Source organism: Sphaeramia orbicularis, chromosome 22, assembly GCF_902148855.1.
Source record: "Sphaeramia orbicularis chromosome 22, fSphaOr1.1, whole genome shotgun sequence".
NCBI classification, from domain to species: Eukaryota; Metazoa; Chordata; class Actinopteri; order Kurtiformes; family Apogonidae; genus Sphaeramia; species Sphaeramia orbicularis.
Window position 1 is genome coordinate 55,317,585 of NC_043978.1, and position 24,393 is coordinate 55,341,977.

Below are 24,393 nucleotides of genomic sequence, written 5' to 3' on the forward strand. Positions count from 1 at the left end.
CTGATGCAAGGGCTCAACACACTCAGGTTGCATTCAGATCTGTTCATCAGAGGATGCATTCAGTGGTCTGGATCACATGTCCACATACTCCAGGCATTCTGACCAGTATCCTGAGATGCTGCCTGCTCTGTTGATGTTGACTGTAAAACACTCAATGCTGTTATGGTGTCATATTAGCATATTTAGTGCTTTAAAGACAACGGAAATTTCAGTCAGCCCATAAAAAAGATATATTACAAGTGAATGTATTACTGCCTGAGTGCACAGGAGCAACACGATAATCCAGAAGAATTTAATTCACAGATTTCATAATTATTCAAGCATAGAGAAATTTGCAAAAGACACCATTAGATCTGTTGTTTTAGTAAATTTATAAAGACCACATTTATGCATTTCTCAGTCTCTGTATCAAGATACATAAAACTATAATATACAGACGGAGATATGCAAACAGCACTAAAAACAAAAAGAACTAATAAACAAGCGGTGCAAAAAGGTCTGTCACCATGTTATGGTGTGTGTGGGGGAGGGGGCTCGGGGGGGGGGGGGCGGAACCGGTAGAGTGGAACCAGGCCAGAGTCAGAACCAGACTGACCTTGATAGTGTGTGATCACAGCTGGACCCGGTTGTCCCATATGTCCCGGTGTTTCCGTTGATCCAGATGCAGCCAATTCACCCAATATTTTTCTTTTTTTTTTTTTGGGGGGGGGGGTGGTAATTTAGAAATTCCTAAAAATTGTACATTACAAGCAGACACAAGTGGTCGAAATGAGTTTCCTTCATAGGGTGGCTGGGCGCACCCTTAGGGATGGGATGAGGAGCTCAGTCACCAGGGAGGAGCTCGGAGTAGAGCTGCTGCTCCTCCACATCCAGAGGAACCAGCTGAGGTGGATCACACATCTGTTTCAGATGCCTCCTGGACGCCTCCCTGGGGAGGTGTTCCAGCCATGTCCCGCTGGGAGGAGACCTCAGGGAAGACCCAGGACACGCTGGAGACACTATGTCTGTGGGCTGGCCTGGGAATGCCTCAGGGTCCCCCCGGAAGAGCTGGAGGAGGAGTCTGAGGAGAGGGAAGTCTGGGCAGCCCTGCTTAGACTGTTACCCCCGTGACCCGGCCCCGGATAAGCGGAAGACAATGGATGGATGGATGGATGGATGGATGGATAAAAAATTGTAACTTTGACATACTTTTCCCAAAATGTAATGAGATCTATTCTGGGTCACTGGTAATCTATAAACCAAGTTTGGGATGATTTCAACCAATAGTTTTGCTGCTAGAGTGTTAACAAACAAGCAAACAAACAAACAAACCGAACCAAAAACAATACCCCTTACCTCCCCTTCGGGGGGTGGGGTAAATATAGGACTATTATAGAAGCTGTATGATATGTATGCTCTGCACAGAGATGAGGGATAAAAAACAGCCCAAAGTCTGAGGAAAAACTCTGGGACGTCCTGAAGGAGGTTTGGTATAATTTCCACAGGATGATTTAGGAAAATTTCCAGAGTCGATCCAACAGAGTTCAAGATGTACCAAATCCAAACAGAGGTTACACTAAATACTAACGTTACCTGTAGAAGCCATTTTCATGTGCATTCTTTGTGTTTAAATACTACACACTTCCTAAATGTTGTTGTTTTTCTCTTGAGATTAAGAAATAAATATGTAAACTCATTAATCCCCGAAAAGAACAAAGCTAAAGGTTTCCTGAGATTTTTGCACAGTCCTATATGTCATAGAGGAAAGCAAATAAAATTAATAAAATAGTCAAATTTCCCATATCAATACATAAGGTATATTGATTGATTCACTGTCACCTTACGCAATGAGCTGCATGCAGAAAATACTCCACCTTAAAAGCTGCTGTCTGCATGCTTCAAAATGAAATTAAATTTGCAAAGAAACATTTAAATCCAACTTGTTGCATTTGAAATAAATAAATGAGCTATGTTTTAGGCCGGTGTTTCTCAACCTGTTTTGAAAAAAGGCTCACTAACGGCATCATGAGCCTCCTGCCGCCTCCCCCATCCACTATTTGTAAGGGGGTGGGGGTGGGTGGAGTATGTGCCTCTGTTATACGTCGGAGCTTACACAGGGTGTGTATGGCCCCCGTAGGGAAAGACTGTAATAGTCCAACCGCTTGCATTTCAACATGGGTGAATCTGCCGGACATGATTGGAAACATCTAGACACATTCTAATAACAGCTGGACTTTAAGCTGGAAACTTCAGCTGCCTCATTCAGCACACCTGTTCATGAAGTCGCTGAACAGGGCCTGTCTCTCTGACAAAATACCATACCTGTAGTGTGGAGAGTCTTGCTGCCAGCTTCTGGCTGTTGTTGAGATTGTTCAGACTTTCATTCAGTTCAATCCCGCAGCGGCCTGTCCAGCTCTCAATGTCCTCAGTCATTTTATGGACATCTTCCCACATTACCAAACTCTGGTTCAGGCACTCAATGTTGTCATCGATCTTCTCAGACACCTGTGGAGTAGATTAAAGTTTATTGTATGCATTTTTGACCCAAGTTGTTAAATTTAGATGTGTTGAATGCGTGACAATGTGGAGTAAAGAAAATAACCTCACACTCAATATCAAAAAAACCAAAGAATTTATAATTGACTCTAGGAAGAAAAAGGATGTACACAGGCCACTGGGCATAAATGGTGAAGATGTGGAGAGGGTGGCAAGTGTCAGATTCCTGGGCACCCACATCACAGAGGACCTCAAATGGACTGTCAACACCAACACGCTGGTGAAAAAGGCACAGAAGAGACTGTACTTTCTGAGAACGCTCAGGAAGATGAACCTGTCCCAACATCTACTGGTGTCCTCCTACCACTGCACCACTGACAGCGTCCTGACGTACGGGATCCTGACATGGTATGGGAGCAGCTCTGCAGCAGACACAAGGCTGTGCAGAGGATCAGAACAGCTGACAGAACATCACTAACTCCCAACTCCCTGCCCTGAATGACATCTTCTCTTCTCGCTGTCTGCAGAAGTCCTGTAACATCCTCACAGACCCCTCCCACCTGCCCACCACCTCTGTGAACTCTTGCCATCTGGCAAGAGATACAGATCCATAAAAACATGCACCACGCGATTCCAGAGCAGTTTTTACCCCACAGCCATAACTACACTGAACAATGAACTCAACCACTAAAGTACAGACATTTCTTAATTGCACTATTTTACACAGAGCGCTGTATACACTGGCACTGATGGGATGAGTGTGTGACGTACTGCTGTGTGATCAAGAAGGAGGTGGATGTGTGAGGGAATGAATGTATGGATGTTGATATGTGAGTGATGCAGATTTTGTTTTTATATTTTATTTTTAGCTTAAAGCTATTCTCGTCTGTCGTCTGTCATCTGTTACAAAAATGTCAATCGTCTTCTTCTCCGAAACTACAATTCTGATTGACTTCAAACTTGGTATACAGCTTCTTTATGATGATGTCAACAAAAGTTAGTGAAATTATTTGGCTCCGGATATGATTCTGGATTTGGTGCAACTTTGAAACATTTCCCCATTATAACAGATAGGAAGTGGATTGATCCAATAAATCAGTATCAATGATATCAAGTGTGAATTTGAATTTTTGACAGATCTGATTGGAATATGACCAAAACATGGACTATTTCTGTAATAGAATAAATACACAGAACTGGGTGAGAATAAATGGCATCTGGATACATTTCCCAAAGCTTTTCATTTGGCCAGTAAGCTACAAGGCCATTGGTCCGATTTTTATTATATATTTTATATTTTATAGTTATTATTACTATTTATTACTATTGCTAATTTATGAATCCGTATCCTGATAGTGCACCTGAATTTCATTGTACATTCTGTATAATGACAATAAAACATCTTATCTAAATGAGGCTGTCTCAATTCAAGTGTCCAGACCATTTGTGTTTTAGTTGTGCAATTGTTTTAAATTAATCCTGAGCTGTTACAAGGTTTCTTTTGCACTATTCAAAACATAATTCATGACGATCATATAATGTGCAATGAATTTTTGTGTCGCTGCTCTTGTAGTCAGACTTACATCCAGCCACTGATCCACAAGTGTCTCTGCATCCTTTTTCATCATTTGAAAATCACACTCAGGAATCTTCTTTAGCTCAGTCACAAGCAGCTTTCCTTTGCTGGAAAACTGGTCCAGTTCATGTTGCTTGCTGGCCATATCTATTTTCACTGTCTCATGCTGCAAAAAGATATACAAGTCAGTACACAGTCTGTTCCCACAATCTGATGACCAGTAATGAGGGCAAAACACTACATGATAAAGCTGAGTCACAACATCCGCAAACAATTGAATACTCAGTTTAAGGGACCATTTAACCTCTGTCCTCACCTTTGTAAGCAATCTTTTGGTTTCCTCATAATCCTTCAAAACAGAGCTTATCTCCACAATAGATTCAGTGCTTTCAATGATGCTGCTGATTGAGGTTTTCAGGGCTTGGTATTCTCTCATGAGCTCAGCAAGAACATTGCACTGTTCCTGTCTGTCAAAGAAGGAGATTAAACCAATGAATTTATATATGTAATCTGCAAAAGAAATTCAGGGACCATTTGATAAGGTTCTCTGTCAGGTAATCTTTTCTTGTGTTATGTGTTCTTTTCACACCTTTCTATGATGAGCCTCTTGGTGTCTTCCCATGTGGTCTCCAACAGGCTGATTTCCCTCAGCACCTCCCCTGCCAGCTCGGCGTCTCTTTGGGCCAGCTGGTTGCCTTTATCCCTCAGCCACTGCTCTTCATGCTGATGTGACTGCAGCTCATCCTCCAGCTGATTAAAGAAACGCAGCCTGCCAAATACACAGATAGTAAGCCTGATGTACGTACGTTGAATGAATTAACACTTGTGTACTAACATATATCAACAATCGGCCTGATCACAATCAAGGTGTACAAGTATATTTGCATCAGTTATTAATCAGTATTTCAAACAGATCCCCCCAAAACCATTCCAAATGTTTCTTTGTCCATCTTATTACTAGATCTGTCAATCCTCCAAATTTGAAGAAAATCAGATCAAAACTGATCAAATGGTGACCCAATGAGCGTGAAAACATGGGCACAATTTGATTGTTATAAGAACAAAAATTATTGTCCATAACATTTTGGAACACAATAAATAATTCCTACTCAACTCCTGTGTCTTTTTTATTCCAAATACACACATCACATTGCTTTTCATTTATTGATCCTTTTTGTTGAACAGCTGTTTGATTATCAATTCTTATTTTCAGTATTAAGACAATCCACCATTTTGTTGTTAACCCCTTCTTTTCCAGCCCTTTAATTGGAATAATAGAATGGGAACCTGTTCTTTCAGTATTATTAGGACTAAATCTGCACAACTAGACAGATGTGGCTCTGCTCCCTGGTATGCTGCACAACATTTGGGAACAATGTGTCAAACGGATGTTTACGTGGAAGCGCATGTTTTCAATGGTGCGTTGTTCACCCAAATTCCTGGAGTGTCCGTACACCAATATACTTCCACTTCCATCACTAATCTGGACTCTATGCCTTACAGATCTACTGTTCTCACTGGTTCCACATGTTTGTGTCCTCCTGTACCAGGAAGACTTAGTTCCAGATGGAACACAGATGCCACCATGTGCTCAGACACATTTCCATTCACATCTGGTAGAGTCCGTACACCAGTAGTGTCCGTACACCACATTCTAAATATGTGGCTCTGATTTGACTTTTTCTGTCAATATATGGAATTTTTCAGCAGGCATGCTTTGGACACCACATCTACGCAATAAACAATGCATGATTCTGCTGAGGTCTGAAACATTTGTATATGTGCGTAGGCATTAAATATGGAGGCTATTAGGCTGGAGTGTCCGTACAGCCAAGAATGTGTGATCTGACAGGGGTACAAGCCTGACACATTTAGAGGAGACACCAGAATACACACAGATTTAGGACTTTAAAAGAGAAATATCAGACAACTAAAATGGCCTGTCTGATTTTTGGACAGAGCAGTATTATTTTATATCTATACGTGCACCCTTTCTGGTACCTGGACTGGGATCAGGCTGAATTATTAATAGCAGCCAATAATTACATTAGCTATTAACTTAACATTTTAATTCCATCACAGCTAAGATACTAATGTGACTGAACTCTTGTGATAAGCTACCTCTGTTGGACAGCGTGCAGAGTAGGCTCTTTGAAGCTCTGGTGGTCTGCTTTCTCTTCAATATCCTCCACAGCTTTAAGTAGTTGCTCCTTCCGCTGTCTGAATGAGGTCCACAGAGCCCCCAAGGCCTCAGCTTCATTCTGCTTAGTACCAAGCAAGTTCCTCACTGTATCCAATTCAGCACTGAGTGAATCAGCCAACATGCGGCATGACTTACGAGAACCTTCATCGGCACCAATGTGGAGATGGCTTTTGCATAGACTGCTATCCAGATGAACTGCTAGAGGTTCAAGTTGAGTAATATCAGGGACAATAATGGCCAGCTCCTGCTGCAGCTCGTCTACTCGTCCCCGGTCCCAGCTACCAGCACTTTCCACAGTCTGTCTCAGACCACGCAACACTCCTGCAGCCATGCTGTGGGACTGCAGAAAGGCTTCAAGTCTTTCCAGGCATTCTAACTGGAGCTCTGCAAGGTGTTTAGCCTCCAGGTAGGGCTGCAGACAACTTTCTGCTCTGCTTCGGAAGAACTCTGCATCAGCAGGCTCACAGAACTGACAGAGCTTACCAGTCTGCTGTTCTAAGCTCTGTCTCACACTGGAGTGCTTCTCTAAGGACGCCTGGATTTCCTGTCAAGGCAAGTTGGGAAAGATAAGATATTTCAATTGCTCGCTGACTCAGTGCTCCTGGAAAAGACCACTGTCCTCCATTAATTCATGAACAATGACAGATCAAAAACATGCATGGTAGGTTCATTCTCTTGTCCATGGCAGCCCATCGCTCCACATGTGCATGAAAACAGGTGAAATGCATAAGTTAAATATCCCTATTTGGACAATAACATTATACTTGAACATTTCTCGGTGTAGGTCTTACCTTTACTTGAACTACAGCAGACTGTAGGTTGGTAATGTTGATTTGACAAGATGAGTGTAAATTTGAAAGGACGGAGTCGCTCCATTGAGAAAATTTTATCAGGGCCTGGTCAAACTGCTCCACCAGGGATAAATGGCTTTGGATGTCTTTGATTCTAGGGGACAAAATGTAAGTTGAATGAGTATACATAACAAAACAAGCTTCATCAGATAGTTATACACCTATTGGACATGACTAGTTGCTTTTTCTTTTGACAACTGGCCACCAGCAATATTTCTTACGCACTGTATTTATTACTTCTCTACTTATGCATATTTTTGCACATATTGTAGATCCTATTCTGTATATATTTTATGTTTTTATAGCGTGTTTTTACTATTGTGTGCTTTCTCTTTCTCTCTATGGGGCAGTGCTCCAATTTCATTGTACTTTGTACGTAGCATGTTGGTGCAATGACAAAGATTTATCTTATCTTATCTTATTTATATTATTGCATTATTATATTTATCTTATTTGCATTGTGGGATTAAGATTTCTATGTTGCACAAACCCCGTGGCTTCTCCTCCTATTGAGAGGTTCAGGTGGTGCAAGTGTTTTTGTGGATCATTTTAAGCTAAAAGAATGTAAAAAAAATATCCAACATATTATTACCTTAATGTAGCCTAATTTACAACTAAAGACATTGCTAACATAGCTAAATTACTTGAATATTCATATTCTGATGAGACAACAATGCCAGTTAAAATTATATAAGGATGAGGATATTGTGATTGAATTGATATTTCTATAAAACAGTGCAACAGATAAAGAAATTTCGCCTGTGTTCATATGCAACGTCTTTTTTTGGACAAAATGTTTTGGTTTGTCTGTTTTTGACTTGTTAACTGGATAGGCTGGGGTAAGAAAATAATGACTCACTTATCTGTTGTTCAAATGGAACAATTGTGAGAAATGTTCTTGTATTTGTTGAGCCAAAAAGAATTTTAAAAAACCCAAAACATATTGCCAAATTTAACTCACAAATAATTTAAAGACAATGGTTTGAAATCCTATGAAAAAACTTTAAAGTTCTTTAAATGATTTCAAAAACTGCCCCACTGACCACAGACAGCACCCAAGCCTCATGAGGACCTGGGGAGAACCTTCCACACTCAAACCCTTCACCACTAGTAACTCTGATCTTGATCATTACCTCTGAGGGATGACTTCTTTTTGAACATGCAATCTTTTTTGTAGTGTCTCCAGTTCATCTTTTAGCTGCTTCACTCTCTCCTCTGGTGCATTAGGATACAATAATGTCCCTAAAGATGCCAGTTCCACATGGGCCAGCTCAAGAGACTGGACCTCACATTGCAAGGACTGTAAAGAAAAAAGGATTAGTATGAGTTTTCTCCACTGCACTCAATATGTCAAGTAGTTCTGTGACATTTTATATCCATTTAAGACCTAACTGGCAACACCAGGATAACAGAAAACGGAGAAAGAAATATGAACTAGCAATGGGAATTGTGACTAATCATCAACCTTAAACCTACAACAGCACGTTTCAAGATTGTACTGACTTCTGCAGGAGGATTATGAGAATATGTGTGTATGTACTGCACCTGCAAATCCTGTAGCTCACTGCGGAGCTTTGCTTTATCTGCTGACAGACACTGGCTGTCTGGTTTGGATGCAGATTCACTTCTGTCCAAGCATGAAATGAAGTTTGTGCATTGTTTCTCATACCTAGGGGACATCAATATGACCACATTGCCTTAAAACAGTAAAAGGCCATTCATGGTTCAGTTTACAAGCACTGATTCTCTGCAGCTGTTCATGTTAGTGGTCAGTAATTCAACAACTGTACCTGCTTCTAAAATCCTATGCATTACATTTGCTGTTTGCTCACTAGTTCTTACTTTTGCCAATGAGACAGCAGGCTCTCCAAAGCATTCTGTTTCTCTTTGGCTTCGTGGACAAGTCGGTCGTATCTGCTGTGTAGCTCTGCCGCCGTCTTCTCTGCCTGCTCTCTGTCACTGAGTCTTCGGGCGCCAGCTGACAGGGACAGCATGGTTCCTTTCAGTCTTTCCAGGCTCTGACACACATCCTGAGGAACAGTGTCACATGAAAGTAACACACATGGCACTAACCTGTGACCTGAAGGACTTGCAGTGGCAAAATTATATGTCACTTATTCATTCATTCATTCATTTTCTGAAGCCGCTTCAGTTTATCCTCTAGTGAACCTCTGTCCATTTTCCATCCCCCTACATTGCCCTAACAGTGACACTGAAAACATTTTGAAATATGTGAATATTTGAAACAAAACAAAACAAAACAAAACACTACTTGCCATGTGGTCTTGAAGAGTTTGGTAGGTTTCTGATGAGGAGGTGCAGGATTTAGTAGGATGCTCCAGTTTTGTGTGAAGTTCACTGAGGGATGCTTGGACCTAGGCAACAACCCAGAATTAAACCAGATTTAAGCCCTACAACAATGCGGGCCGAAGAGACCTTAGTTCAAATTTGAAAGAAATTAATAAATAACAGTGCTTTTAAAGAGACAGTGCCATCTACTATGAGCTTGACTGTTGAAAACATAACCTCCTTGGTGGGGGTAAAAAGCAAACTAATTGCATGAAATTAATATAACACAACGAAAAATAAAAACATCAGTCTATGTACCTCCTCTAGACTTGTTCTGAACCTCCGCTGGTGAGAGGAGCTTTCTTCCAGCTGACTGTCTAACTGCTGCACGCTCTCCTTCAGCTCCTCCCAGTACCTGCCGATTTGGGTCAGACGGGCCTTGATGCGAGCAGTCTCCCCTGAAGACACAAACTGGGCCAGTGCCTGAGAATCAGCCTCCAGCTGAGAAAGAACCTCCGTCCGCTCCTGAAGCTCTGTACCCACAGCCTGGACGAGCACATAGAAAGGCAAAATACGTCAGCGAGACTGAATCCTTTCTGTCCAGAGCAGGAGAAATACTTATTTGTGACTACATAGTGGAGTTTAGTTCTTGCTGCTGCTGAAAATTGGTGCCATTTACATCATGACTAAAATGACCTGAATGCTTTCTTCAAGGTTCAGGGCGTATTTCTCTTAATAAAGTGAAAGAGTGTTCATGTCTCATCTGGGCAAAATTAGTTAAAGGGTTATTCCTTTAGTACCGACACAGTGGATGACAGTGTCGCACCATAATTTTGGATTACACTGACTGTAAAAGAGAAAAACAGCATGAACTACACGTAAGACGTGCACAGAGACACCATGACGTCATATATTAGTTTTGGAGTGCCATATTGAAGAAAATCTGGTGTAGCAGGGAAGCAACCTCTCAATCAAAGCCATGATAGATTTTGATTGCTGCTATTTTTAATTCAGAGATGTGCCAGGACACTTATGAGAGGGTCCAAATAAAATGAATGAAACTAGACTGACTCCTGAAAAAGAAAATACTGTCTACAGTAGCATGGGCTTTATGGAGGAGCATCTAGTGGCCATCACTGATATTACAACTTTAAGATACTTGTGCATTGGCTTCACTTATTGAGCTGAGGTCCTTGCCCTTTGGTTTGGAGCTACAATAAAAACAAAGGTAACACAACATGACACAATTCTTATTATCGCAGGATTGAGCACTCATGAAACAAGTGAAAAAGGAAGCGGAGCTTACTAATACCCCTGCCCCACCGCACAACACTTTGCCCCTCCTGCTCATTGATACCCTGAATTGTCAAGCATTAACCCTTTCATGCATAGTGTTCACTCCAGTTGTTCTCCAGCTGTTCTCTTGTATATTCATGGGTTTTGTTGTCTTAGTTCCATATCAGCCAACACAGAGGACGCTCATGCATCATCCCATACACTGAAATTCAGACCATTATTGTCATTGTTCTGTTCTGTATAAACCTGATCTGCATTAATATGTTTGAGTGGAAATCAATTGCTTGTTATTGTTTTTAAACTATAACAAAAAGGTTTTTTTTTTTCAGTGCATATTATCACCATGAAGTGAGTAATAACTAGTGTTAGAGTATGTTTAAATATGAGAAAACATCAGATTAGCGGCATTAAAAATGTTTTTATGTCATAGATTTCAGTACATCTGTGAATACATATTTTTTTGTTTCAAAAATTAAAGGCATGGTGTCCAGCTGAGTGGACATTTTTGCAACTCTGTGAAAAATAGGTTCTTAGAAAAATGTTCAATCGCATAGTTTTTTTAGTGCCTAGAAAAATAAAAACACTGAGGAAAAAAAATGTGGATTAAGGCTCTCATAATTCATGCATGAAAGGGTTAATGTTCCGTTCTGAAATGAAAGATAATTGTAAACTAGATTAAACTGAGTTGCTGTCATTTTTGGGTAGTTCAGTCAAACCAAGACAAACATTATTCTGCCCAAGTCTTAGCTTTCAATCTGACTGCATTTCGTCTGCTGAGATGGGTGAACAGTCTTTGAGAAATCAGTTTTCTGAGTTAAAATTTTCATAAATTTGTAAAAAAAATCCAAAAATTGAAATTCAGCCATCAAACTGCACTGCACCTCTCCTTGTGGTAAAGAAAATGTGTGTCATATTTGAAAAGAGTAAGGAATCTTCAAGAAATCAGCTGGGTGAAAATGTCAGATGGACAGATGGAAAGACGGACAGGACTCCTGGTATTATACCCCTGCCGTATACAATTACAGAGTATGAGAGGAGACAGTCGCAGCTTAATGACACATTTACCTTCACTGTGCTAATCTGTTGCTCAAGAGGAAGAGTAGAGTTTTTCAGGACATCCAGTTGCTTCTCCTTTTCCGATATCCATGCAGAAAAGGCGTCAAATCCAGCTCCAAATCGATCCCACTGAATTTTCATTTCTTCCAAAGTCTTGACACTGGAATACAAGCAGATATGATGCATTCATGCTGCACTAAAGCAAATCAAATAAAGAGATAATACCTTGCTTGGGCATAAAAAACAAGCCCCTCTCAAAATTTGCAACATTTCAGTATATGAATATAAAAACTGATCATGATCTTACTCATTTTTGAGGCCAGCCTCCACTTTGTCCACTTGCTCACTCAAGGAACGAGCTTGTTGAACAAGCAAATTCTTATTCTTTGGACCAAGCTGGATTTCTGTAGCTCTTTTTAACAACGTGTTCATATGAGAGGCCTCTGCTTCACACTGCTTCAGCATCACCTATTTGTGAAACACAAAACTAAACTACCATGTTTCATGTTGTAAATATCGAGGTAAATATGAACTAAAACCAAAGTGCACTCACTCTGGCCTGGTCCAGTTCCACTGCCAGGCTCTCCGGGCTGCTAAAGTTCAGATCTCTTTCCATTGTGGAACGTGCCTTGTTGACAAACTCAATCACCGCTTCCTGCTGACTGTCGAACTCCTGCCAGGCTGCCAGTGTGACCTGAAAATAATATATGACATTGAATAACCTCCATTAATATACGGTCAGGTCCATATTTGGACAGAGACACAAATGTAATGCTTCCTCTGTACACCACCACAGTGGATCTGAAATGAAACAGTGAAGATGTGATTGAAGTGGGAACCCTCACTAATTCAAGGGGTTTACTAAAAATGCTGCGTTAACCATTTAGGAATTACAACTAGGGCTGCTCGATTATAGAAAAAAAAAAAAAAATCACGATTATTTTAGCAATAATTGAAATCACGATTATTAAAAATGATTATTTGTTAACCTTAAAGTTGTTTATTTTTTTCTTGCAAAACAATGTAAAATATACTCTTTAAACATAAATAAAGCTTTTAACCACTAAAACAAAGTATTTTCACTTTTGTACGAAACAAAAAAATCTTTGAATGCAAATAAGTGTACTGTAAATTCAAGTATGTTTCCTTTTGTAAACAAATAGTGCACTGTAATTAAACTGCTATAGACTTGCCATAGAACTGTAGCAATAAAAAAAAAAAAAAAAAAAAAACTCACGTAAAGTGCAAATTATAAATTCAAGTATGTTCAGTGTAGTATGAAACATAGTAAATTCAGTGGCATGCTGTGAGGTTTCAGTTCAGGCCTTCTGTATACATCAGCCATCTACAGGGTGTCCCATAAGTCTCCATACATAGGAGACATAATACATATGGTTCTAACATGTATTTCTTTATATTTCTTCTTTATAGTTCTTCAGCAGTGGAGGACACGCATTGAAATGTGTTCCCGACAAAATGACAGTCATATAGAGCATATTATAGAAATAAAAATGGTTTATGTCAATAAACGTTTCTTTTTCCTGTGTATGCAGACTTCTGGGACACCCTGTAGAATACGTACGTTAGGGTTATACGGGTTAGGGTTAGGTTAATACGGGAGTTCCAGCGTAAAGAGATTCGGAGACTGAAGATCGCATTGCGGACGAAGATGTTTTTATGCGTTTCAGTTTTTCATAAGATAAAGATTATGATAAAGGTGGCGGTGGTTCAACTTTAGATGGTTACAAAGGTTTGTTGTGTTAGCGGTCGGTGCGGACACAACTACCAAACACTTTTAGCACGTGATGTGTTTTTGCTCTTCGTCTTCTTCATCAAACCCAAAGTGATTCCATACAGTTGAATTGGACTTGCCTTTTTTGTTTACCAAGCCCTTCTGCTGTGATTCTGCTGCCGTTTGTCCACACCGCTGGTCCACCTGTCCTCTTGGGGTGGACCTGCCGGCTAGCAGCAGCTGTAGCTTAGAGGGGGGCGGGGCTGAGCTGCTCATGGGAGCGGGCGTGCGCGTGAATTAAAACCACTCCAAATTAATAATCGTTTTTTCTAGATTACATAATTTTTGTAATCGTTGCGTGTAATAATCGAAATCGTAATTGAATTTCGATTAATTGCACAGCCCTAATTACAACCATTTTAAATGTAGTCTCTCCATATTCAGAGGCTCAAAAGTAATTGGACACACCACGATTGTTAAAAATATAAGGATTATTTTAATATTTGGTGAGAAAATCCTTTACATTCAATGAGCACCTGAAGTCTGGAACCCATGGACACCAAACACACTCCACACTTGCTTTTGCGGTGTTTTTTAGGTCATTATTCACTTGTAATGTGATGCGCCATCTAATCAGTTGTGCAGGATTTGGCTGAATGTTAGCAGAGGTCAGCCCTACATCTGAACCTTTGACAGAACTGTTCAGTAGCCAGTAGAAGCATGGATTCCTGTACGTTACACCATATATAGAGACATATATGGAGATATAGAAATGAACCATTTGAAAACAAATACACTAACTATTTACTAACTAAATAAATAAATAGACTAAAAATAAAATAGACTGTCATATATAACACAATTTTAGTGGGAAGAGTAATGTTATTGAGTTGTAGAGATTCATTGTTTAATCGATACGTTACAATCTTTAACCTTTGGCCATCAAAACCGTTTCTGTTCACCCTTGGATCAAAAAGAATGTTCGTGCCACATTCTGCAATGCACGACTAAATGTAAGTAGGACTATTAGTGGGAGAGCCAAATAAACTGCAAAACTGCATCGACATGCAGATCAATCACTCCTTGCGATACAAAAAAATGCAAAAGCTCTCAGTCTATTTTCTCTGTTTTTTACATTTTAGTTAAGGGGATATGAGCTAATAAAAAAAAAAAAAAGATCTGTTTCTGAATTAGGGCAAAATGGTATGCTGTGACATGTTTTACTTTTCTAAATTAATAAAAAAAATGTAAGATTGGCATTTGGCTGTATTTCGATTGTGCTAATATTTTGATCAGTTGTCCAGCAGTAGTTTGTGGTCATGGTATTAAAAGTAAAGCAAGAACCATTTTTATCTGGGAAACACCCACACAACATCACCAATACGACAGTGATACATGACTAAACTACCGAAGCAGCTCAGTGCACTTCATTAACAATTCTGATGACACTGCCGCATATTTGACCTTATCAGCCAGTGTGATGAGTCAGCATGTTGATAAAGACGGTAACACACTGAATATAAGCACTTCTGCTGTTGGACGTTCCTGGAACATCAGTCCGTAATGCATGCAGCTACTTGGATCTTTCCATTTTAAGACCTCCACATCTACATTTGACAAAAGCACTGTCAACAGGGTGAAGACTGACTCCTCTGTATACAAGAAATTTACAAAAAACATAGACCCAATAACAGGACATACATTAGAATTATGGCTGAAAATATTAAAAACCTATAAATGTTACAATGATTCCAAAAGTTTCAAATGGGTAGCTTATGAAGGCAAATTCAAGCCTGCTCAATATGATCAAAGATTTAAACAGTGGACCTTCAAAGGAGTGACAGCATGGTGTGTTCTAGAAAGAGAAGGGCAGCAGGAGAGTTTCCAGAATTTGTGAGAAAAATCTGATCTGGGGACACATGACTATTTTAGATATCTCCAACTAACAGATTACTACAGAGAGGAAATCCAGGCTGACCCCTCCAGGGAAGTGAACAATGTGATCCAAATCATTATCAAAGCACATAAGGAAAGTAAATCAAGAAGAATTTCAACTATCTATTGTGGGTTCAACTCACACGACAAAAACTCAACCAATTATATAAAAGAAAAATCATACCAATGGTCCTGTATCTTAGCGGCCAAATTCAAAGCTTTGGGAAATGTATCCAGATCCATTTATTCTCACCCAGTTCTGTGTATTTATTCTATTACAGAAGTAGCCCATGTTCTGGTCACATTCATATTCCTCTTGCCCACTGCAGGATGTGGTGGGACCAGGACAGATGTGTGTGTGTGTGTGTGTGTGTGTGTGTGTGTGTGTGTGTGTGTGTGTGTGTGTGTGGGCATTGGGGGGGTGGCAGTTGCTGATGGGGTGGTGGGCCACGGTGGGGTTCCTGGTGGCTGGTGTTGGCGCTGGGGCTGCACTTGGGTGCCATGCCTTGGGGAGACTTGCAGTGGTGCTGCTCGCTGCCGGGGGGGAGTGGGGTGGCGGCACTCCGGATACGCGTGTCTGGCACATGCAGGTGTGTGTGCAGGTGGGTGTGCAGGTGGGTGTGGATGGGTGTGGGTACATGTGTGGGTGCGTGTGTACATGTAGGTGTGTGCATGTGGATGTGCATGTGGGTAGGTGGGTGTATGGAAGTGGGTGGAGGTGTGTGTGTGTGTGTGAATGGTTGAACATGGGGGGTGGGTGGTGTGTGTGAATGGGTGTCAGTGGGAGTGTGTGCATATGCTTGTGTGGGTGGGTGGGGGGACTGGAGGGGGTGTGGGGTTTGGGGGTTGGGCTTGGTGGGACAGGCGGCAGGGATGGGGGGTGGGCCTCCAGGGCACTTGGCCGTAGCATCGGGGTGCGCACACATCGGGGTGCGCACACATCAGGGTGCGCACACATCGGGGTGCGCCCACATCGGGGTGCGCACACATCGGGGTGCGCACACATCGGGGTGCGCACACATCGGGTACGCCCACATCGGGGTGCGCACACATCGGGGTGCGCACACATCGGGTACGCCCACATCGGGGTGCGCCCACATCGGGGTGCGCCCACATCGGGGTGTGCCCACATCGGGTGCGCACACAACAGTTCCACGGTAACCACCACCACTACTGTAGGGCATTTGATTGCAGAAACCCACCTCAAGGCTTTGCTCCTGTGAATCCATATTCTGCTCCATTTTGCTGAGTGTGTTCTCTAAACACTGCAGGTCTTGCTGCAGAGCCTCTCCCAGTCCCTCCTCAGCCTGGAGCTGCTGGCCTCTGGTGATGAGCTGCTGCACATTCCTTCGCTTCAGCTTGAGCCGTTTTAACAGTTGCTGCAGGAAAAATGGCGTGTTAAAGTAAAGAAAACCTGCATAAAATGTAAAATAATATAAATTAAATCCCCTTGAGTATCTTAAAACAAACACATTTTTGTGTTTTTAGTACCTCGTGGATGAGATGTAGCTGCTGGGCTTCTCGAACAGTTTGGCAATCCAATATTTTGGTGACTTCAGCCTGAACTTCTCTCTGCCCCTGAACAAGATCATCCAAAGTAGTTTGTACTTCCTCCCTGAACTGTACGCAGTCACCCACAGCCAACACCATTTTCTCTGCCTAGAACATAGACATAAGAAGCACTTTTTAGTCAAAACAAAAGCCACGTATGATAAACATAAAGAACAGGAGCAAAAGCAAAGAAAAGATCGGTCTGTGAAATGTCACGAATATGTAGGTATGACTGAAAAATAAAATTGAATTAATGATGGGAAATGTAAATCCCAGTCTTGTAAAAATAACACTATTCATAACTTACAAAAATATAATGTATTATTTGTTATAATGTTTATAATGACAGATATATATGTCCTCAAATTACATATGTTTCTACAGATGATGGCAGCGTGATTTGGTGAAAAAGTCAAGTTAAGATAATTGCTTACAGTATTAGGACTTTCAGTCTACTTGCTTGGTTATCAAGAAACATTCTACTGCTACATTTTTTACAGTTCCTTTGAGTTTCTGGTCCAAAGTTACTACCAATATTCCACCCGTACCTGTATTATGGAAGAGTACTTCAAACAAGCCAGATTACAGTTCAACAGTTATCCGATATCTGACAGCTAATCAAGAGGGATGATTTCTGGCAGTGTCCATTTTTTTCTCCAGAGATTGATATCAGCCAGTTACTCAGCTATTGGCTTTTTCCTGCTTCAAACTACTGTTACTGCATCAGCCTTTAAAAATCCATTCTCAGTAAATTTCTGGAATTAAGGAGCACCCACTAATGATTCAATGACTAAAGCTCGAATTTCTTGGGAATGTGAGTCAGGCTTAAACCTCACAGACTCTGGGATAAAGCTGTCCTTAGTACACAGTCCAGCACACCGTGTGCTAGATTACAACTTACTCAGTTCAAAGTGTTGCATAGAATCCATTTATCAAACTCTTGACTCTCTGCAATCTATCCAAATATTGTCCTATGTTACTGAAATTTTGGGGTGATTACTTTATGATCATGACTAATATTCTGGGGAAAAATATCAATATGTGCCTTTTTATAGCGATATTTGGGCTCCCTGTTGACTCCTGTTTGAACCAAATACAGTCTGATAGAACAGCTTTGACATCCCTCCTTGCGAGACGACGTATCTTATTTTTGTGGAAGTTTCCTAAACCCCTGTCTATTTCATTTTGGCTTAAGGATGTTATATTTTTTCTCAAATTAGAAAAGATTAGACTTTCACTACAAGGCTCCTCAACTAATTTTTTTAATAAATGGCAATCTTTTTTAGATTACTTTCAATCTTTACAAACGCTGCCTTCAGATTGATCTCTCACACCTCCACCCTACTCTATTTCATTATTGTTTAGGTGTTGTTGTTTTTTGTTGTAATTTGTTCTGTCTACCAATTATTGTCACATTTGATACATCTATGTAATGTTGAATATTTTAAAGTAAGCACAGGTATCTACAAGCTATGACTTTTCTTTTTTTTTTTAAATATTCATTTATTTATTTATTTATTTTTATTTTCCTCTATTTCCATTAGCTCAGTTAACATTCTTGTACATCACAGATTTGATACTGCTTGTACTTATTTGATTTTCTACGGCTCACAGACTATGTTATGGTGTTCTTGTTTCTGCCGTTGCCCCTTCTCGGAGGGCCGTGGGGTTAGTGTGGGCATGGGGGGAAAATGATATAAAAGGCAATGTACAATGAATGCACTGTAATTCTGCTCCTTTGTATGTACTGTTACATTGCTCAAAAAAAGATAAATTAAAAAAAAACAAAAACAATCATCCACTAATAATTTAGAGTTTATTAACACTTGAGATATTTTTTCTCCTTGTGTTAATTTCAGAGGGATTTGGATGCACAAATAGTATCAAATAGGGGATGTGATGTCTTAACTGTGTCCGACACATGAGGAATCTTCACCTACCTCTACGAGAGACAGAAGAAGAGCCTTAAAGTCAGAGGAGAGCTTGCTTAGTGCACTTCCTTGCCTCTGGGCATCACTGTCAGCACAGATCTCGATGAGCACAGCCATACGGGCTTTAAGCCAGCTGAGATTGCCCTCCTGCAGCTCGGCATCATTTCTCAGTTCCTGAACACAGTAAAAGAGTGTGATAGGACACATACAGTCACAAGTGTCTGATGGGTCGTTTGCAGTCTCATCCCTTTCACTAGTGACACTGACATGACAGTAGGACGTTATAAGACACATTACAGAGGAGACATGGAAGGGGCTTTGAGGCGGACAGCTGATACAATATAAAGTACCCATTTACCGTGATGGTAGCTTTGACTTGGCTGTACTTTCTGGGATCGTTGGCTCTGCTTCTCAACAGCCTCAGTTGGCTTTCTTTGGAAATCAGCCAGCAGGAGAGTTCAGCATATCTGTTTCACAACATTAAAAAGGAAAAGTCCAAGTCAAACACTTCTTTGAAAGAGTAAAATATAAACTGCTATAAAAAAAAAAGATAATCAGTAAAAAGGAATGGAAAGGAAAAGGGCCACGTTGAAGAAAAATATCACATATTTAGAGAATAAAGTCATAGCATTACAAAAAATTTTATCTGTAGGAAATATCTTAATTGATGTTAAGATATGAAGAAATCATCCAACCACATCGAATCAGGGTGATGCGTTTAGTTAAGAAGGGAATGTTAATAACTCTAGTAATATTTTGTCTTTTTTCATAAAAACTGCATGACTTTTTTATATTCCAGCATTTTACGTGTATGATTATGACTATTAACTATCTTACACATTTACTGGATTGGACATCTATGCTCATCTGTTCTACTTTAAATGATCTATTTTAGGTGCAGATGGATTTTCTCCTGCCTGTGAAGTGAGCAAAGCAATCAGTCAATCAATCAATCAAATTGTATTTATATAGTGCCAAATCCTAACAAAAGTTATCTCAAAGCAAAGGTGCAGTAGTCTTGCCTTCTTTAAGACCACTTCAATTACGATATCCTGAAAGCTAATTGTGGATTTTTTGCTTATCCAACACATTCACACTGCAAATGTTCACGACAACAAAACTAGTCCTCTCCACCGTCATATGATATTCACAGCGGTCCATCAGTGCTGTACCTTGCATCGTAGTCCTTCCATTTGTCTTGGTGTTGCATTAGCTTCTGATGGGTGTTCTCGATTTCCTCTCGGACCTCAGCGAAGTCCTTTCTTGCCGTCTCCAGGGTCTGATGGGCGGGGTCGCCTTCTGGGAGTTTTTGACAAAGTTCCTCCATCAGCTGCAGCCTCTTCTCACAGATGGACTGCGGACCCTTTTCCCTGAAGAAAGCCTAGAGTAAGCACACACAGTTTATCTGTTTGGAAATGCATTAAAAAATACATTCGGTTCAGTTTCAGTTTACTGTCACTGCCGCAAAAACGAGATGAGATGTCGATAGACCACCCGACCGTTGACATCACACCCCAGTGCAGCCAGTGCAAACATGTTGTAGAACATCATGCTGATCAAAAACAGCAACAAAGCTGAGGAGCTTCTTGGTAAAACATAAAGAGTGGAAGAAAGTCCAGAATCCATCACCAGTTGAAGAACTACTGATAAAAATTCAACAAGGGAACAGACTTCCAAAAGCAGTTAGCAGGTTTTACCGAGCACTTTCAAATTTTACAATTAATAACAATTCTAACATAAAACATAGATGGGAATTGGAAATGAACCCACACATCCCAGATGAGGTGTGTGCAGATCTGTGCTCTGAAGCACATATGGACACTAGGTCTAGTTCATGGAGAGACTTCAGATGGAAAGTTGTCACAAGATTTTTCAGGACACCAGAGTTAATGTCAAAAATGAACCCGAACATGTGTTAGTGAAACTGTGGGGTTCACTTAGGGAACCAGACCTACATGTTCTGGACCTGTCCTCAGATCAGACCCACATGTTCTGGACCTGTCATCAGATCAGACCCACATATTCTGGACCTGTCCTCAGATCAGACCCACATATTCTGGACCTGTCCTCAGATCAGACCCACATATTCTGGACCTGTCCTCAGACCAGACCCACATATTCTGGACCTGTCCTCAGATCAGACCCACATATTCTGGACCTGTCCTCAGACCAGACCCACATATTCTGGACCTGTCCTCAGATCAGACCCACATATTCTGGACCTGTCCTCAGACCAGACCCACATATTCTGGACCTGTCCTCAGATCAGACCCACATATTCTGGACCGGTCCTCAGACCAGACCCACATATTCTGGACCGGTCCTCAGATCAGACCTTTCTGGGATGATAGCTCTGTGGCTGTGAACACAGTTTTCAACCAAACATTTTCTACAGATTTAAAGTTTACTATTTTAGGTGTAATCCCAGAAAGTTTAGAGTGAAATAACCAAAAACACTTCTTGCAAATTTTACTATCGGCAGCCATTGAATGTATCACTAGCAAGTGGTTGAAACCTGGACCTCCAACATAGAACATTTGGATTGAGGAAGTGAAGGAGATCTATCAGATGGAGCAGATTACAGATGGACTGAGAATTCAGGGAGAGATATTTACAAAGAGATGGAGTCCCATGACTAAGCTTTTAATGCAATAAGCATTCACAAGTGGTTATATACATGTGTGTTATTTATATGTATGCATGTATATGTATATATTATTATTATTATCATTATTATTATTATCATTATCATTATTATTATTATTATTATTATTATTATTATTATTATTATTATTATTATTATTATTATCTATTTTTTGTTTTGTCATTCATGTTTCATTTGTGATTAATTGTAATCAATATCTACTGTAGATATAGATTTTTTTTTTTCCTCATGTGTGCCATATGGGGATGTGTGATTACATATGTCAATGTATGTAAAATGTCTTTTATTTTTGGTTGAGCAAAACCAAATAAAAATTAAGTTTAAAAAAAAACAGCAACAAAAAGATAGGTTTGCTTGGCACTGGAGGATTGGATTAGGTTATATAAATCTTCCTCCACTGCTACAGAGCTGTGAATATGCACTGAATTATTTGACAGTGAGTCAATAAATCTGTGGAACCCAGCCAGCGCCTTCTGCTGCCCTCACCCTGTGCTCCTTGATGAGACGTTCACTGCCCATCCCTGTAAGGTGGCGGTTCTCCTTGGTCAACTCGGCCTGGCACTCCTGCAGAGACACCATCAGCTTGCTCCTCTCCACCTCCACTTTCAAGTGTAGCAGGTGGAAGGGGGCATCAGCCTGGATATCCTGGAAAAGGGGAAATATACCAACTGTGATGTTAGATTCAGGCCCTATGGGTACACTGTAAAAAAAAAAATCCTGTTGTTTTTACAGAAAAAAACTGGCAGCTGTGGTTTCCAGAACAATACTGTAAAAAACACATCCAACTGTAAACATATTTACAGAGTAACAGGTAGATTTAACATTTTAAACATATAGATTTAACATTTTAAACATGTAGATTGAACAGTTTAAACATGTAGATTGAACAGTTTAAACATGTAGATTTAACATTTTAAACATGTAGATTTAACAGTTTAAACATGTAGATTTAACAGTTTAAACATGTAGATTGAACAGTGGATTTAAATGGTAAATGTTCTGCACTTCTTTAGCTCATTTTCTCCTCCTTCATGGGGTCCACAGCTCTTTCCAAATCCACCAGGTCCAACTGGGACCAGTTTAGGGTTCAGTGTCTTCCATGGACACTTGGACATATGGACAGTCAGAGCCAGGATTGGAACCACCAACCCTTTGGTTATTGGACGAGCCGCTCTACCAACTCTACCAACCCATTCATTTACTAATTTAAAATGGTACATGGGTAAATGTTTACTTTTTTATGACTTATATATATATATATATATATAAATATATATATATATATATGTATATATAAACAAATACACCGTTATTTCAACATTATGGTCTTTGCAATTTAAATGGCAACACATTGAATTTCAATTTACAGTTTTATTTTCTAAAAACAATAGAAATCCATCATTTCTACATACAAATCTGGTTTTGTTCACATACTCTTCCTGTAAAAACTACAGCTATATTTGATTCAACTGACCCAGTCCATTTCTTTTTACTGTCTGTCTTTGGCTCATTACATCCTCATATTTTATTTTGGTCTTGTTGAGTAAGAACTAAGATTGCACTGGCTCTCACAATATTACATTTACTAACAAAATGGACAAAGTAACAAATAAAGCCTAAAGTCAGAGACTACATGTGTCTATATCTTGTTACATCATTTTACATTGTTATTATTGTTGATTTTTTTTTTTGTCTTACATCTTTATATTGTTTTCATCCTGCTGCCTCTCGTTATGTCATGGTACACTATTTTTCTGTTTTTGTGTTTAATCATTGTTTGCATCTTGTTCTATCTTGTTACATCATGTGCTTTTTACAATGCTTCCACAATTGTTGCATTTTTTGCATAATTCTTATCTTGATGGGTGGTTTTGCACTCTTTATGTCTTTTATTTACAAATGGACACAAAGGATATTTTTTCAAAATTTTTTGTAAAATCAGTCTTGATGTTAGAAAGAAATACGATTATGCAAAACATTTTAATATTTACATCTTTCCATTCCAACTAAAAACCTATTTCGAAAATCTAAGGAGTAGAAAATACACAGATGTTTGTGTTGAAATGTAGGTAGTATAAGTCAGAAGTTGTCAGAAAAACAAATACACAAGTGAATTACACACACCAAAAACTCTACTGAGGTACACTAATAAAGTATTTGTACTTGTGACTTATTTTGTGTTTGCATGCCACTGAGAGAAAAATTCTGCTTCATTATTATACTGACAGTCAATAGAAACTCTGAGGTGTAAATGTCTGCATATTTCTACTTGTAGTTGGTTGTAATTCTTCATAGTGGATTTCTTGCTGCCTTAGTGCTGGGGTCGTTCAGATAATGAGGAGTTGTCCTGTTGTCTCGGTTCATTGCACATGGGTTGGTCTGTTTGCTAAAGTGGACCAAATACACACTGAGCAGTACTCAGTGGGTCTGTGCACAATCTGAGGACTGGTTTGGAAGGCCTCTAGAAAGGCCCAAAAAAGGCCTCCATTGTTAGTCCAGTGAACGCATCATGCCACGTCTGTCACCTGAACAACATCTGCGGGTTGGACCTGGGTATGGTGGAGGCCGGTCTGAGCTCCAGTCATACAGCCAGGACTATGGATGGGCTGTTCCCAAACCTGGGAGAACACCACAACACCACAGGCTCTGATGAACACAGACCGCCTGCATCGAAGCAAACAGAGGCCATACCCGTTATTAACTGTTGGGACTGTGTGTTTGGCAGGTGCCATTTTCTTTTGTTAAGTTTTTTGTTTTGAAATTCTTCTTGAAACTTTAGATTTTTGTTTCTGTATGCCAATATCCTAAACAAATGATTCATATGAAAACATTC

At 40.0% G+C, this 24,393-nt stretch overlaps 1 protein-coding gene across 1 annotated transcript in view; it reads right to left on the reverse strand.

Annotated features, from left to right (window-relative positions):
* The window catches only part of syne1b (spectrin repeat containing, nuclear envelope 1b), a 211,586-nt gene that overhangs the window by 122,854 nt on the left and 64,339 nt on the right, over nucleotides 1–24,393 (reverse strand). Inside the window, exons 24-43 of the mRNA XM_030126274.1 lie at nucleotides 22,047–22,205; nucleotides 20,068–20,276; nucleotides 19,254–19,362; nucleotides 18,905–19,069; nucleotides 16,905–17,072; nucleotides 16,616–16,792; nucleotides 12,300–12,440; nucleotides 12,054–12,214; nucleotides 11,756–11,906; nucleotides 9,713–9,940; nucleotides 9,382–9,480; nucleotides 8,948–9,135; nucleotides 8,651–8,774; nucleotides 8,239–8,405; nucleotides 7,046–7,199; nucleotides 6,173–6,798; nucleotides 4,641–4,820; nucleotides 4,368–4,518; nucleotides 4,059–4,217; nucleotides 2,302–2,484 (exon numbers count right to left, since the gene is read on the reverse strand). Coding sequence (XP_029982134.1) covers nucleotides 2,302–2,484; nucleotides 4,059–4,217; nucleotides 4,368–4,518; nucleotides 4,641–4,820; nucleotides 6,173–6,798; nucleotides 7,046–7,199; nucleotides 8,239–8,405; nucleotides 8,651–8,774; nucleotides 8,948–9,135; nucleotides 9,382–9,480; nucleotides 9,713–9,940; nucleotides 11,756–11,906; nucleotides 12,054–12,214; nucleotides 12,300–12,440; nucleotides 16,616–16,792; nucleotides 16,905–17,072; nucleotides 18,905–19,069; nucleotides 19,254–19,362; nucleotides 20,068–20,276; nucleotides 22,047–22,205 — 3,699 coding nt within the window. The remainder of the gene's footprint in view (nucleotides 1–2,301; nucleotides 2,485–4,058; nucleotides 4,218–4,367; nucleotides 4,519–4,640; nucleotides 4,821–6,172; nucleotides 6,799–7,045; nucleotides 7,200–8,238; nucleotides 8,406–8,650; nucleotides 8,775–8,947; nucleotides 9,136–9,381; nucleotides 9,481–9,712; nucleotides 9,941–11,755; nucleotides 11,907–12,053; nucleotides 12,215–12,299; nucleotides 12,441–16,615; nucleotides 16,793–16,904; nucleotides 17,073–18,904; nucleotides 19,070–19,253; nucleotides 19,363–20,067; nucleotides 20,277–22,046; nucleotides 22,206–24,393) is intronic.